This window comes from Pogona vitticeps, chromosome 6 (assembly GCF_051106095.1).
Source record: "Pogona vitticeps strain Pit_001003342236 chromosome 6, PviZW2.1, whole genome shotgun sequence".
Classification (NCBI taxonomy): Eukaryota; Metazoa; Chordata; class Lepidosauria; order Squamata; family Agamidae; genus Pogona; species Pogona vitticeps.
The window spans coordinates 42,205,530-42,218,053 of NC_135788.1; the positions used below are offsets into that span (position 1 = coordinate 42,205,530).

Here is a 12,524-nt window from a genome sequence, read left to right on the forward strand (position 1 = left end):
AGACAAACAAACTTAGATACAAAATAAATACATAAATCAAATATATACTATAAAATAGAAAAAAATACAATAAAAATCCCAAATTATAAACCCCATGTGTATAAAGTTATAATAACTTTTTAAGGAATCATGTGCTAGAGCCCCACATATAGTCCTGGTGCTCCCTCCTCCTCGACATAACCTTGTCCATTCAATAATGCCGATTTCGATGTTATTTTTGGTGTTGTTAAAGCTGAAGTTAAAGGTGGAGTAAGACTATTACTCGTGGAGGATAACACAAAGGTCTTAATCATGAGCACAAGGGTGAGCAAAGTTGTTTCAGTCGCTGGCCCTTCCCGCCCCGTGGGAGGAGGCAGAGCATCTCTGCAGATAGTCCGAAAAAGGGAGAGTGAGTGAACCAGTCCTAGAGGAGGTCCCGTCCCCTGGAGAGCCAACATGGCGCCCAGCCAGCCAGGGAACGGGACAAACAATTCACTCTCGCTCACAGTCACCCAGAGTTCCCCCCCATTATATTTTCTCAGATGAGAATAGATGTATTATTTATATTTATTATTTGAAGCTTAATGCAAAATGAAATGAAATTAAAATCATTTTGGAGCTAATGGCCTAATATAGACATTGTGGGATGCAGATGAATGGCAGTGGTCTTGTTTCAATTGTCTAAAAGCCCCAGTTTTTCCTTTAAAGGAAAAAAAATTATTCCCAATCCCCTCATAGCATTAATAAGTTTGGTATCCCACTTTATATGAAAAGTATGTCATTTTGAAATCTATAGAATGTTATCAACTATTACAGAAAATTAATGTAGATACCATGTCTAATGAACTAATGCACTGTTTTAAACAGTTACCATAATACTGTATTATGGACATAATCATGCACTCTTTGATTTTATTGAAGGAAGTCTAAAGAATTAGCAGGTAAAAGTGGGCTTTTTTAACTTTTAGTGAACAAAATGAATAGTTAAGTATTGAACACGACATGATGCAGTTAGATAATTGCATACCTTGGGTGGGTGGTAAAGCATGGAGTACAGCCAAATGCATTAATCTGTTCTAGATACTGTTATTTTTCACATCCTGATTGAGTACTTTATTGCAGTTATATGATTTATAAGAAATGCCCTGGAAATATATTGTGCTATACTGTGTTTTTAAAAAATATTATTTCTTTCTGCTAAAAAATATTAAGCAGTTAATCACATTACATCACGACAACCATCAGTCCTAACTGGCAGCAATATCAGTATTATTAATTTGTCTTGGTGAACTATAAAGTGATAGACATGTTGTAAATCTTTCAAATGCAAGACTATTTTGTTGACAGCGTGTAGAAATGTATGACTTGAAAACCTCCTTGTTGTGCAACAAATAAAAAAAAAGGTCAGTAGATCACCCCTTATCAAGGTTCCCTCTAAGGCATGTCTGACTCTGACTTTCTCTGTGCAGCTTTCCTCCTCCTCCGCATATGATCATTTTCAGCCCCTTTATTTCCAGTTTCAACAGAAACCGGCATGCAGGAGGCGGAGTCACATGCTCACACAGGGGCAAAGTTGCACGTGCAAGAGGTGGAGCAGTTAGAGGTTACGTGGCCCATATTGATTTGTTCTCCTTGGTTGGCATTTACTATCTGAATAATTCACTTGGAGACTGCTAGAAAGAATAAAAAGTTCCATGTTACTCACATTTCTAAACGGATAAAACAAACAGCCTTTAGCAGAAATATAGTGACTGGTTACATTAACAGAGTTTAACTCAGTAACTAGCTGCATACTAACTACATGACTGATTCTTAACTGAACATAGACTGTGATTGGAAAAAGTCAGGGTAAGAACTCTTGATTGGAGAGTTATGGCCTTGGCATTCATCCTAGTCCAGAAAGGTTCCAGCCAAAACCTCTTAAAAGCAAGATACAAGAGAGCAATAATTCCAACAGATTTTTCTTCTTTTACTTAGGGACAAACCTTAACAGTGATTTTAAACATAAATATTTTATTCGCTTTTCTTTCAATTGCATTAACATAATTAACAAAGAGATACATTGAAATATCATAGTGTAGTGCTTATTGAAGCAAAATATGCTACTGATTATATATACTGAATAGAAATATAGGCAAGGCAGATTATATCAGCTTCCTTTGCATATGGTCACCTAAAAGAGAGGACGAAAATGACCATAAATGATGAAAACTGAAGTGAGTTGTGTATTGCAGTTCAGATTTAAGGTATACCTTCTTAGGTCTAAAATTATACAAGTCCCTGATATAGATAATCCACCAATAATGGATTTCAGAAGTAAACACTAATGAGCATAAGAAAGTTATCCTTAGAAATCACAGAGGGGAATAAGAATAGCTAGGGTTATAAAGAGTAGCAGCAGTAACAACTTATGGACAGTTTTATTGCCAGTGAAGGTGACATTAAGAATATGTGATGAACTAACTTCTCTATATGTGACCTCCTTTTTTGTTTTTTTCCTTTAAACAAATTGTACAAATAGAAAGATTTTTGTTATGTTGTTTCGTAAAGTTAATCTTCAAATCAGAGCTTGGAAAGTTACTTTTAAGAAGGATGACTATAAAGACATAACTGAGCAGTGAGGCCCAGAGTATCATATGTCACTGCTCTGTTATAGATAGTTTTGGCAAATCATTATGCTCATTCTCCCGGAAACCCTATCTTATAAAATAATGTTATTGCAATGCCACCTAGTGATAAAGTGAATGACAAATTACAGAATATCTGAGAAATGTCACTTCAAAAACTAGTTTTAGTTATAAAATGGCAAACAATCGTACCTGTAGTCAGAAACAGGTTCAATATTGTGATTTATTTTCAACTTTTAATGCATTTTGAAAACATCATTACTAGAAATATAGTTGATGTACTTGTTTGTTATGCAGGTGCTTTATGCAATTACTAAATATGTTCTCCTTTACAGTGCTGGACCCAAGGGAGACAACATTTACGAATGGCGATCAACTATACTTGGGCCGCCAGGTTCTGTGTATGAAGGAGGTGTATTTTTTCTTGATATTACCTTCTCACCAGATTATCCTTTTAAGCCACCGAAGGTAAGAAGGGGAATATAGCATTAATTAGGTTGACTAGATACTGGGGTGCTTCCAAACAAGACCTTTATTGTACAATTTCTGTCTCGCTCACAAAATTTTGCTGGGAGTATTTAGACAGGATCTGTCATGTTCAGTTTTTAATCTTCACATGTTTTTCCTCTGCTTGCACCTTTTTTTTAACCAGAAAATAATTGGTTAGGGAGAGAAAGACAAAGTAGCTGCACAGTACATTTTGGTTGATAACACTAGAAGCTCTTCATCTGGAAGCATCCTCTTAATCAAACTTTAGTCCCATTAAAAGCAGTGTCATGATTCGCCTATCCCATAGGTTTAAATTTGACTAAAGCATGATTAATATATTCTGCGTCCAGCCATAATTTGGACAAAATTGTCTCCATGTGCATTTTAACATTGTTCATGGATCACAGGACATTAGAGTTTATTGCATAGAAAAGCAAATCTAAAAAATGCTTTTAAACCCATGTGACTGCTTTAAACATTAGCAAGGAAGTAAAATATGAGGATTTGATCTTAGTGGGATATCAAAGAATAACACATTTACACTTCATGAAAAGTTGTCAAGTTACTTACTGAACACTAAGGTACAATTCATAAGCCAATAGCTGCAAATAATTGCATAAGGCCATTTTAGGCATCACTCCAGCCAGGAAAAGCGAAGGCTGAATCTGAAAGTAGAAGAGGAAGGAACCAATGATCATGCAGCTCATTTATGGCCAAACCATAAATGCATATAGCTTATATCATACATATCAATCAGCATAGGACTATCAGTTGTCCAGGTAGATGTCCTCATGAAATTGACATCTATATTATGCTTATTCAGATGAAGCTAGTTCTAACAGCTATTCCTACCATTGTGTAGTGTAGTGAATGGTAGATGTTTATCCTTCCAAGCTTGGAGTATAAGTGTCTTATCCATCGTAAGGGCTTGTAAAGTTCAATTTCATTGTCCCTTTGTTAAGTCCCATAGAAGAGGAATATAACTTAACAGAACATGAATATCTAGAAATATCAAGGATTTCCCAAATACTACATTGATACAAGTGACAACTTCAATCCAAAATAAATGTATTACTCGACATGCCCAAATAATGTGTTTCAAGGATGCATTTCCAATATTACATCAGCATTTGTCAGTTCCTTCCTGAACAATCATTGTGGAGTCCAATATGTTCTAAATACTATTTTTGTTTAGTTTAGATTTTTCAAATCTCAAGAAACATCCTTTATAGATTCTGATACGATTTCCATTGTTTAGGTTGTATTTTACCTTCTAATTCCCCATTCAGTGTCCCTTTAAGTATCTATTTTATAAAGGTTAATTAAACATTTATATCTTATGGTTATTGGCTTGGATTTTTGACCAGATCCACTCATTCCCTCCAGTACCTTAGGAGGTTCTGAAGCATTCAGTGCAGATGGATCAAAGATAGACACCAGCAAATATTGAAGTGGCAGATAATGTCATTCTGTACTTGCAGGTTGATTGTATTTAGCATGTAAAGTGGATAGTGTTAGAAATTCATAATCCAAGCCTATCAAATGATCTAAAGTGTATATATCACATCACCCATTTCTTCCGCAAAAAGGGCTTTCTCTCTACCTTCAAATCTGGATTTTCCCATAATATTGTTTTAGCATGGGCATAGAGATCAAGCTAGTATACGCCATGTCTGTCTGATTGTTAAAACTGAAGGAGATATAACTCCTTCCTTTTTACTGTATATATTAGATATTAATCATGAAAAAGTGCAAGTCAACCTCACATGGTAAAAAGATGATAATGCCTTGATAGTCTAAAAAGGTATTAACATTCAAAATATTTCAGATTTTATTTCACATTTCAGATTATATCTCAATCAGAAAATTTTAAACCTTTTGGGTTTTGTTCTTTAATTCACTTGTGGTTTGTTGATTTTAACTTTGGTCGCTTAGGTAGTTTCAGGGGCCAATTCTCAGCCACACAGACCTCCTGAATGCCAAAAACAATGAAAACTGGAGTCACTAGAAGTCCATTTCCAGTTTTTAAAAATCAGTATTTGGACATGTTAAAGGATGGAAAGGGCCATGTGACCTATTTTCAAAAATGGATTGCTACTCCTGGAGGCTTTTGGTGGCTGCAGTTCACTGTTTAAACACACTTTAATCTCTGGTTTGTTTTATCTTCTAACATACATTTTAGCCATTGTAAGTTGACTAAAATAGTTTGAAAAGTGGAATAGAAATACATTTTATAAATACCTTGTTCATAGAAATACTAAATTAGTATGTCAAATTAGGCATTATTGAGAATCCAAGAGGGTAGATACAAATCATAATAAGTGTTGCATAGCAATATATGAACTAGGTGTAAGAGATTGATACTTGGGTTTTTTTTCCTGCTATACCCTACTATGACAAAGAAAAAGATACTTATTTCAATTATACTTTGTGAAATGTAATGTATTTTATAAGAGAAATGCAAAGCATGTTTCCACTCTGTTCTTCATTGATCTGAAAACCATTGTAAATGATCTATATGTATAAAACTCTAGATATTGGGTAGTTATACTTGATATGTTACTCAAATGCTAAGAAATACAATAAAAACGATAAATATACTTAGAAAAATAAGGAAGAAGAGGCAAGAATACTAATACCTGAATTAGACTTGCTGCTTTTATGTTGCTGTGTCTCACTAAATCTGTGACTTTTGTAGCACTCATCTTCACCCACAATTATTAAAAAAAACAATATCATACATCTAGATACTGACCTAGATATATAATATTGTTTTTTAAATAGTGGCTTCCAATCTTGGGTCCACAAATGTTCTTGGACTACAACTCCCAGAAATCCTGGCCAGCACAGCTACTGGTGAAAGCTTCTGGGAGTTTTAGTCCAAGCACCTGGGGATCTAAGGTTGGAACCAGTGATCGAGATCTTTAAAGTATTTTCAGTATTACTTGTTTTCCAGTACCTGACTCAGAGTAAGATCCTCAGGGAAATCATTTTTGTGGAAATCAGCAGGGAATTTATCCACAGTCTGTTCCAAAATGAAAATGTATCAGTTCTTCCACTTTAAGCTTCATACTTGTGTGTTAAAAACATACATGGGCAGCAGAAACATTTATGAGTCTGAGCTACATATAACATTCTAAATGTCCTTCTAGGTGCCTGGTTGGATCTCTGGAAGACACTGATAGCATTACATGGTTCTAGTCAATCTTTTCAAAAATGCCTCACGCTTTCTTCTGATGTATGCCTTCTTCCAGCCATGAGGTCTTGGTAGTTTCCCCTCATCTGTCACTGCCATTACAGACTTGTTTGATAGGGCTAAAACCAGTAGTGGAGACTTCTATATTATTTTTCTTTCCACTTAGGCTTTAAAACATTTTTAAAGGCTAGCTTACTGTATGCCCTAGATGTCCAGATTTTTCTGGGATCCTAGCCAACATTATCCCTTTGGCCTGTTAGCTGGCGAAATTCCCAGTTTTCATTTAGAAACAACAACAAAAGCACCAGAGAGCATTTATAGGGGGAATGTAGTGTAATCATTTTGTGAGAAACTAATACTACCTTATGTTATTTTTTGGCATTAAATGAAGTCATAGAAGTAGTGATATCTGCAGAACAGATTAGAGAAACTTCCATAAAAATACATCCAAGTGAACATTTGGTGAATAATGAATAAGTTTTATTCTGTAAATCACAGTGTTTGATTAATCTGAATATTCCTCAGATGGAGGTAGTTATTGGATGTACTCCTTGGAATCACTACATAACATTTTCATTCTGGAATCATTTGATGTTTCCTAAATTAGATTTTAGCAAGGTTATGCTCAAAATCCTCCATGGTAGGCTTCAGCAGTATGTGGACCGAGAACTCCCAGAAGTGCAAGCCGGATTTCGAAAGGGCAGAGGAACTCGAGACCAAATTGCTAACATGCGCTGGATTATGGAAAAGGCCAGAGAGTTCCAGAAAAACATCTACTTCTGCTTCATTGACTATGACTGTGTCGACCACAACAAACTATGGCAAGTCCTTAAAGAAATGGGAATGCCTGACCACCTTATATATCTCCTGAGAAACCTATACGTGGGAGAGGAGCAACAGTTAGAACTGGATACGGAAACACTGATTGGTTCAAAATTGGGAAAGGAGTACGACAAGGCTGTATATTGTCCCCCTGCTTATTTAAATTATATGCAGAATACATCATGCGAAAGGCCGGACTGGAGGAATCCCAAGCCGGAATTAAGATTGCGGAAGAAATATCATCAAGTGATATGTAGACAATACCACTTTGATGGCAGAAAGTAAGGAGGAATTAAAGAACCTCTTAATGAGGGTGAAAGAGGGGAGTACAAAAAATGGCCTGAAGCTAAACATAAAAAAAACTAAGATCATGGCCACTGGTCCCATCACCTCCTGGCAAATAGAAGATATAGAGACAGTGACAGATTTTACTTTCTTGGGCTCCATGATCACTGCAGATGGTGACAGTAGCCACAAAATTAAAAGACACCTGCTTCTTGGGTAGAGAGCGATGACAAACCTAGACAGCATCTTAAAAAGCAGAGACATCACCTTGCCGACAAAGGTCTGCATAGTCAAAGCTATGATTTCTCCAGTAGCGACGTCTGGAAGTGAGAGTTGGACCATAAAGAAGGCTGACTGTCGAAGAATTGATGCTTTTGAACTGTGGTGCTGGAGGAGGCCTTTGAGAGTCCCCTGGACTCCAAGGAAAACAAACCTATCCATTCTAAATGAAATCAACCCTGAGTGCTCACTGGAAGGATAGATGCTGAAGCTGAGTCTGCAATACTTTGGCCATCTCATGAGAAGAGAAGACTCCCTGGAATAGACCCTCATGTTGGGAAAGTGTGAAGGCAACAGTAGAATGGGATGACAGAGGATGAGATGGTTGGAAAGTGTCATCGAAGCTACGAACATGAATTTGACCCAACTCCAGGAGGCAGTGGAAGACAGGAGGGCCTGGCGTGCTCTGGTCCATGGGGTCTCGAAGAGTCAGACACGACTTAACGACTAAATAACAACAAAATTAGAATTACATTTTTCAAAATTTGAGACATGAAGGTTTTGTATTGGATGCTTAATATTGCTGTTACTGTTTGTTATTTGATAACCTGCTGTGTCATGTCCTAGTCCAAGACCTTTGTGTTTTATGGAGCTAGAGGTCTGACTTTGCAAAAACGTATCTTGATTCTACATTAAAAAAAACTGTGGGACTGGAATCAGTCGAAAACTCCTGGAGTGTATTATAAACTCCAGTGCTGCCGCCTTCAGGGGCTTACCGGGCCTTGCCCAGCACGGAAAAAGGCAGGGGAAAAGCACCATTTTTGGATTTCCCACCCTTTTCCCCTGCCTTTTTCTGTGCTGGGCAAGCCCCAGGAAGCCTCTGAGACCCAGTGCCAAACAGCTGAGAGGCGGGGGCGGGGAGCGGAGACAACCACAAAATGGCTGCCGCCTCTCAGCTGTTCGGCGCTCTGGTCACACAGAGTCCGGCTGTTCGGGGGCTATCAAGGCACTGTGAGGAGCGGCGCTCAGTCTACCTGGTACTGTAAGTTTGTTCTGACTTTTTTTTGTTTCTGACTTTTTTCGCCCATAGGAATGCATTAATTACATTTCAGTGCATTCCTATTGGAAACCACGCCTCGCAAGATGAAAATTTTGCAAGACGACATGGCTCGCGGAACAAATCAATTTTGTCTTGCGAGACATCACTTTATGTCATTAAAGATCACTATGATGAACATTATCTCCACCTCTTTTTTCCCCTGTCTTATATAGCTCTTAGGTGTAGGATATAATAGTAGAATTTTCTAGGCCAAAGAAATATATAGTTCATTTATTCCATTTTGTTTATATCAAGTATTATACAGTAGGATGGTGGTATCCATGGAGGATTGGTTATAAGCCCCCCCCTACAAATGCTGAAAACCCATGGATAATAGCGAACCCTATATATAGCAGTTGTGGGTTTTTCGGGCTCTTTGGCCATATTCTGAAGGTTGTTCTTCCTAACATTTCACCAGTCTCGGTGGCTGGCATCTTCAGAGGACAGGAGTAGCGCTCTGTGCTCTGCTGCAGTTTGTTTGGGAGTTGAACATTTATAGCTGTGGGATCAGCTTTTGTCCTTTTCAGGAGATGGGTGATTATGGTGATCAGTATGTTTTTGTTGTAGGTGTGTTGTTGTGATAAGGAGGAGAGATTATCTGTCACTGTGATTGATGGGTGTCATTAGCTAGTCTTTTGTGTGTAGTGATCACCGGTCCTTGTGGCTGGGAAGAGTTTGTTGACATTTTGCAAACTGTATTTTTCATTGCTGAGAGCCAAGCTTTGTTGAGTTTTAAACTTTCTTCTTTTTTGTTGAAGCTGTGCTGGTGTTTGTGGATTTCAATGGCTTCCCTGTGCAGTCTAATGTAATGACTGCTGGTGTTGTCCAGTATTTCAGTATTTTGAAATAGAATGTCATGTCCAGCTTGTTTTAGGGCATGTTCAGCTACTGCCAATTTTTCCGCTTGTTTTACTCTGCAGTGTCTCTCATGTTCTTTGTGGATGCTTCATTTTGTGGTTCCAATATATACCTGGCCACAACTGCAAGGTATCCGGTATACTCCTGCAGTGGTAGGGGGTCCCTTCTGTCCTTTGCTGACCACAACATTTGTATTTTTGTGGTGGGCTTGAATACTGTTTGTAGGTTGTGTTTTTTCAAAAGTTTCCCCATGCTCTCCGTTACCCCTTTGATGTATGGCAGAAATACTTTATTTGTGGGTGGCTGTTTTTCTTCTTCAGTCTGGTGTTGTTTTCTTGGTTTGATGGCTCTTGTGATTTCATTTTTGGATTAGCCATTTGCCTGTAGGGCCCAATTCAGATGGTTGAGTTTGGTGCTGAGAAATTGAGCTTCACATTTCCGATTTGCACAGCCTGCCACTGATCACCATAATTACCCATCTCCTGAAAAGGATAAAAGCTGATCCCACAGCTATAAACACTCAACTCCCAAACAAACTGCAGCAGAGCACAGAGTGCTACTCTGTCCTCTGAAGATGCCAGCCACAAAGACTGGTGAAACATTAGGAAGAAAAACCTTCAGAACATGGCCAAAAAGCCGACAACAGCCGTTATATCCCAGCCGTGAAAGCCTTCGTGAATACCTATATATAGCATTGCCTCTAGTGGCCAGTTCTGGTAATTACATCATGGAAGTTTATATTTCTGGATTTTTTCATTTTATATTGTTTATATTTTTAGACTATGGATAAGTGAAACCGTGGATACTGATCCTGTGGATATGGGGGTGCTATTATAATTTAATTGTATATCAACAAGTGGGAATTGCAACAAATTGCTTCTGTTTCCAGAGCTCTTCTTCAGAGTCCAGCCACTCTATTTCATTTCCCACTTCACTTAGTTTTTCATGATATTCCATCTCCATTCATCAGCTGATATTCTGAGGCCACTTAGCATGCAGCTTTGGGCTTTTTTGAGTCACACATAAACACATAGGGTTTAATAAAATTTCTTCAAATATTTGGGTCCCCTAAGCCTTCCTATATCCCACTTTTCCGTGTGAAATTGTGTTAGCTTTACACAAACAGTATTTAGAGCATTATGTTTGTTAGTAGTATATACAGTGGGGCCAGTAACAAAATGTTGAAGACCAACCTCTTGATTCATTGCAAACACCCTCCCTCCCTTCTGCTGGCAGCATTCCATGACTAGAGATCACACTTTTCATTGGGCTACTCCACGAGAAGCCTTTCCTATGTGTTGTTTTTCCCTTCTTCTCTTTAAACATATGTGATTCTACATATTTTGCAGATAAGCTTGCTGATTTCTCCTCTTGTGTGTGAATGATGCCCTTGGGACTACATGAGAATCAGCATTCACAATGTCAACATCAGAAATTGAGGGATTGATCATTATTTCTGTGTATTATAAGTAATCATACACATAGTCTATTATACGTGTGAACTAGATCACTTCTTTTTCTAGGTCACATTTCGGACAAGAATTTATCACTGCAATATTAACAGCCAAGGAGTGATTTGCTTGGATATTTTAAAAGATAACTGGAGTCCAGCACTAACCATATCTAAAGTCCTCCTTTCCATCTGTTCACTTCTTACAGACTGCAACCCTGGTAAGATGAGTAGAATTTATTATATAGATATATATATATGGGTGTTCCTTGGTGTATAAGCTTCTATTTGTATTACTTATCGGGGACTTGGTTTCTAATCATTTTAAAAATGAACTATAGTAAGAAATCTTTTTTACCTCAAATTACAGCAAGACATTCCACTGCAAGATAATCCTTCCTGATATGTTAAGCTTTGTAAACTATAATTTTTCATACTAATTGTAGAATTTAAAGAGTTTGATAAATCTTTCATAAATGTACTGTATAGTGGTTGTATAGCTAGATGATTCAAGTGTTTACACTTGTCTGACAAAAATTTAATGGGAAGAAATAAAGCAGAAGGTCTTCCTACATTGTATTCATGTCAAAAAAAGAATGTCACCCATTTCACCTTGTGTGACCAAGAAGACTAATAAATACATTATGGCCTAAGGACTTGTGGAATAGAGTCCATTTTACCAGACTAATGATGTCTTATCCTGACTGGCAATTGTCATATTCACAGTGGACTGTTCACAAAACAATTTTTGGATGATGATAGACATCCTTGCATTTGTAGCCTGTTTAAAATGTTAGCTGTCAATCTACATTTACACAAGGAAATCACATTTAGTCTTGGCAGCAAATTGCTGACTCTTAACACAGTGCTGGTTGCGTTCTTCAGCGTGTATCCACTCATACGGCTGGGTGCACAGCAAGGAATAAAGTCATCAGCTCATTAATGCCCACAGTATGGTGCCAAGATTTACATGATTTCCCTTACTTAATTGTAAATTGGCAATAGGATTCTGACCATAGTGTGATAAGGAGAAACTATTCAAACAACAAGACATGGAGCTGAACTTCTTGGTCCATTGTAGTTTACCTGTCTGTTGGTTCAGGAGTTTATTTCTTTCTGAACGTTCTTAACTAATTCCCCAATCATGTGTGTACTCAGAACAACGTTCAGTGAATTTGATGAAGTAGTATTTATTCCAAAAAAAGATTTTTATCAGTTAGTCTTTTCCTGCCTGGTTGGCAAGTTTCTGGCTTTTGTTAAAACAGGAGCCAAAGGGAGAAAGGTGTCAACAGTTCCTTTGGGATCCGCTCTGGGAAACAGAAATGTATGAAGTAGATATTTTTCATATTTCATATTTTGCCAACAATATAGAAAATTCTCAGTTTTCTTGGCCACTCTTTGGATGACCTGCAAGTAAGCATCTTGGAAAAAAGACAGTACAAAACTAGATTTAAAAAACAAGCAGCTGAGATAACATATATATGGTTCCTGGAAGGGTTC

At 37.5% G+C, this 12,524-nt stretch overlaps 1 protein-coding gene across 3 annotated transcripts in view; it reads left to right on the forward strand.

Annotated features, from left to right (window-relative positions):
* The window catches only part of UBE2E2 (ubiquitin conjugating enzyme E2 E2), a 248,138-nt gene that overhangs the window by 213,569 nt on the left and 22,045 nt on the right, over positions 1 to 12,524 (forward strand). For 2 of the 3 annotated variants that reach the window (XM_073003389.2, XM_020807469.3), the window contains 2 exons: positions 2,942 to 3,074; positions 11,098 to 11,245. In XM_073003389.2, the coding sequence (XP_072859490.1) occupies positions 2,942 to 3,074; positions 11,098 to 11,245 (281 nt within the window). Of the gene's footprint in view, positions 1 to 2,941; positions 3,075 to 11,097; positions 11,246 to 12,524 lie in introns of those variants that run through there. The other variant, XM_078377277.1, reaches the window with a different exon arrangement.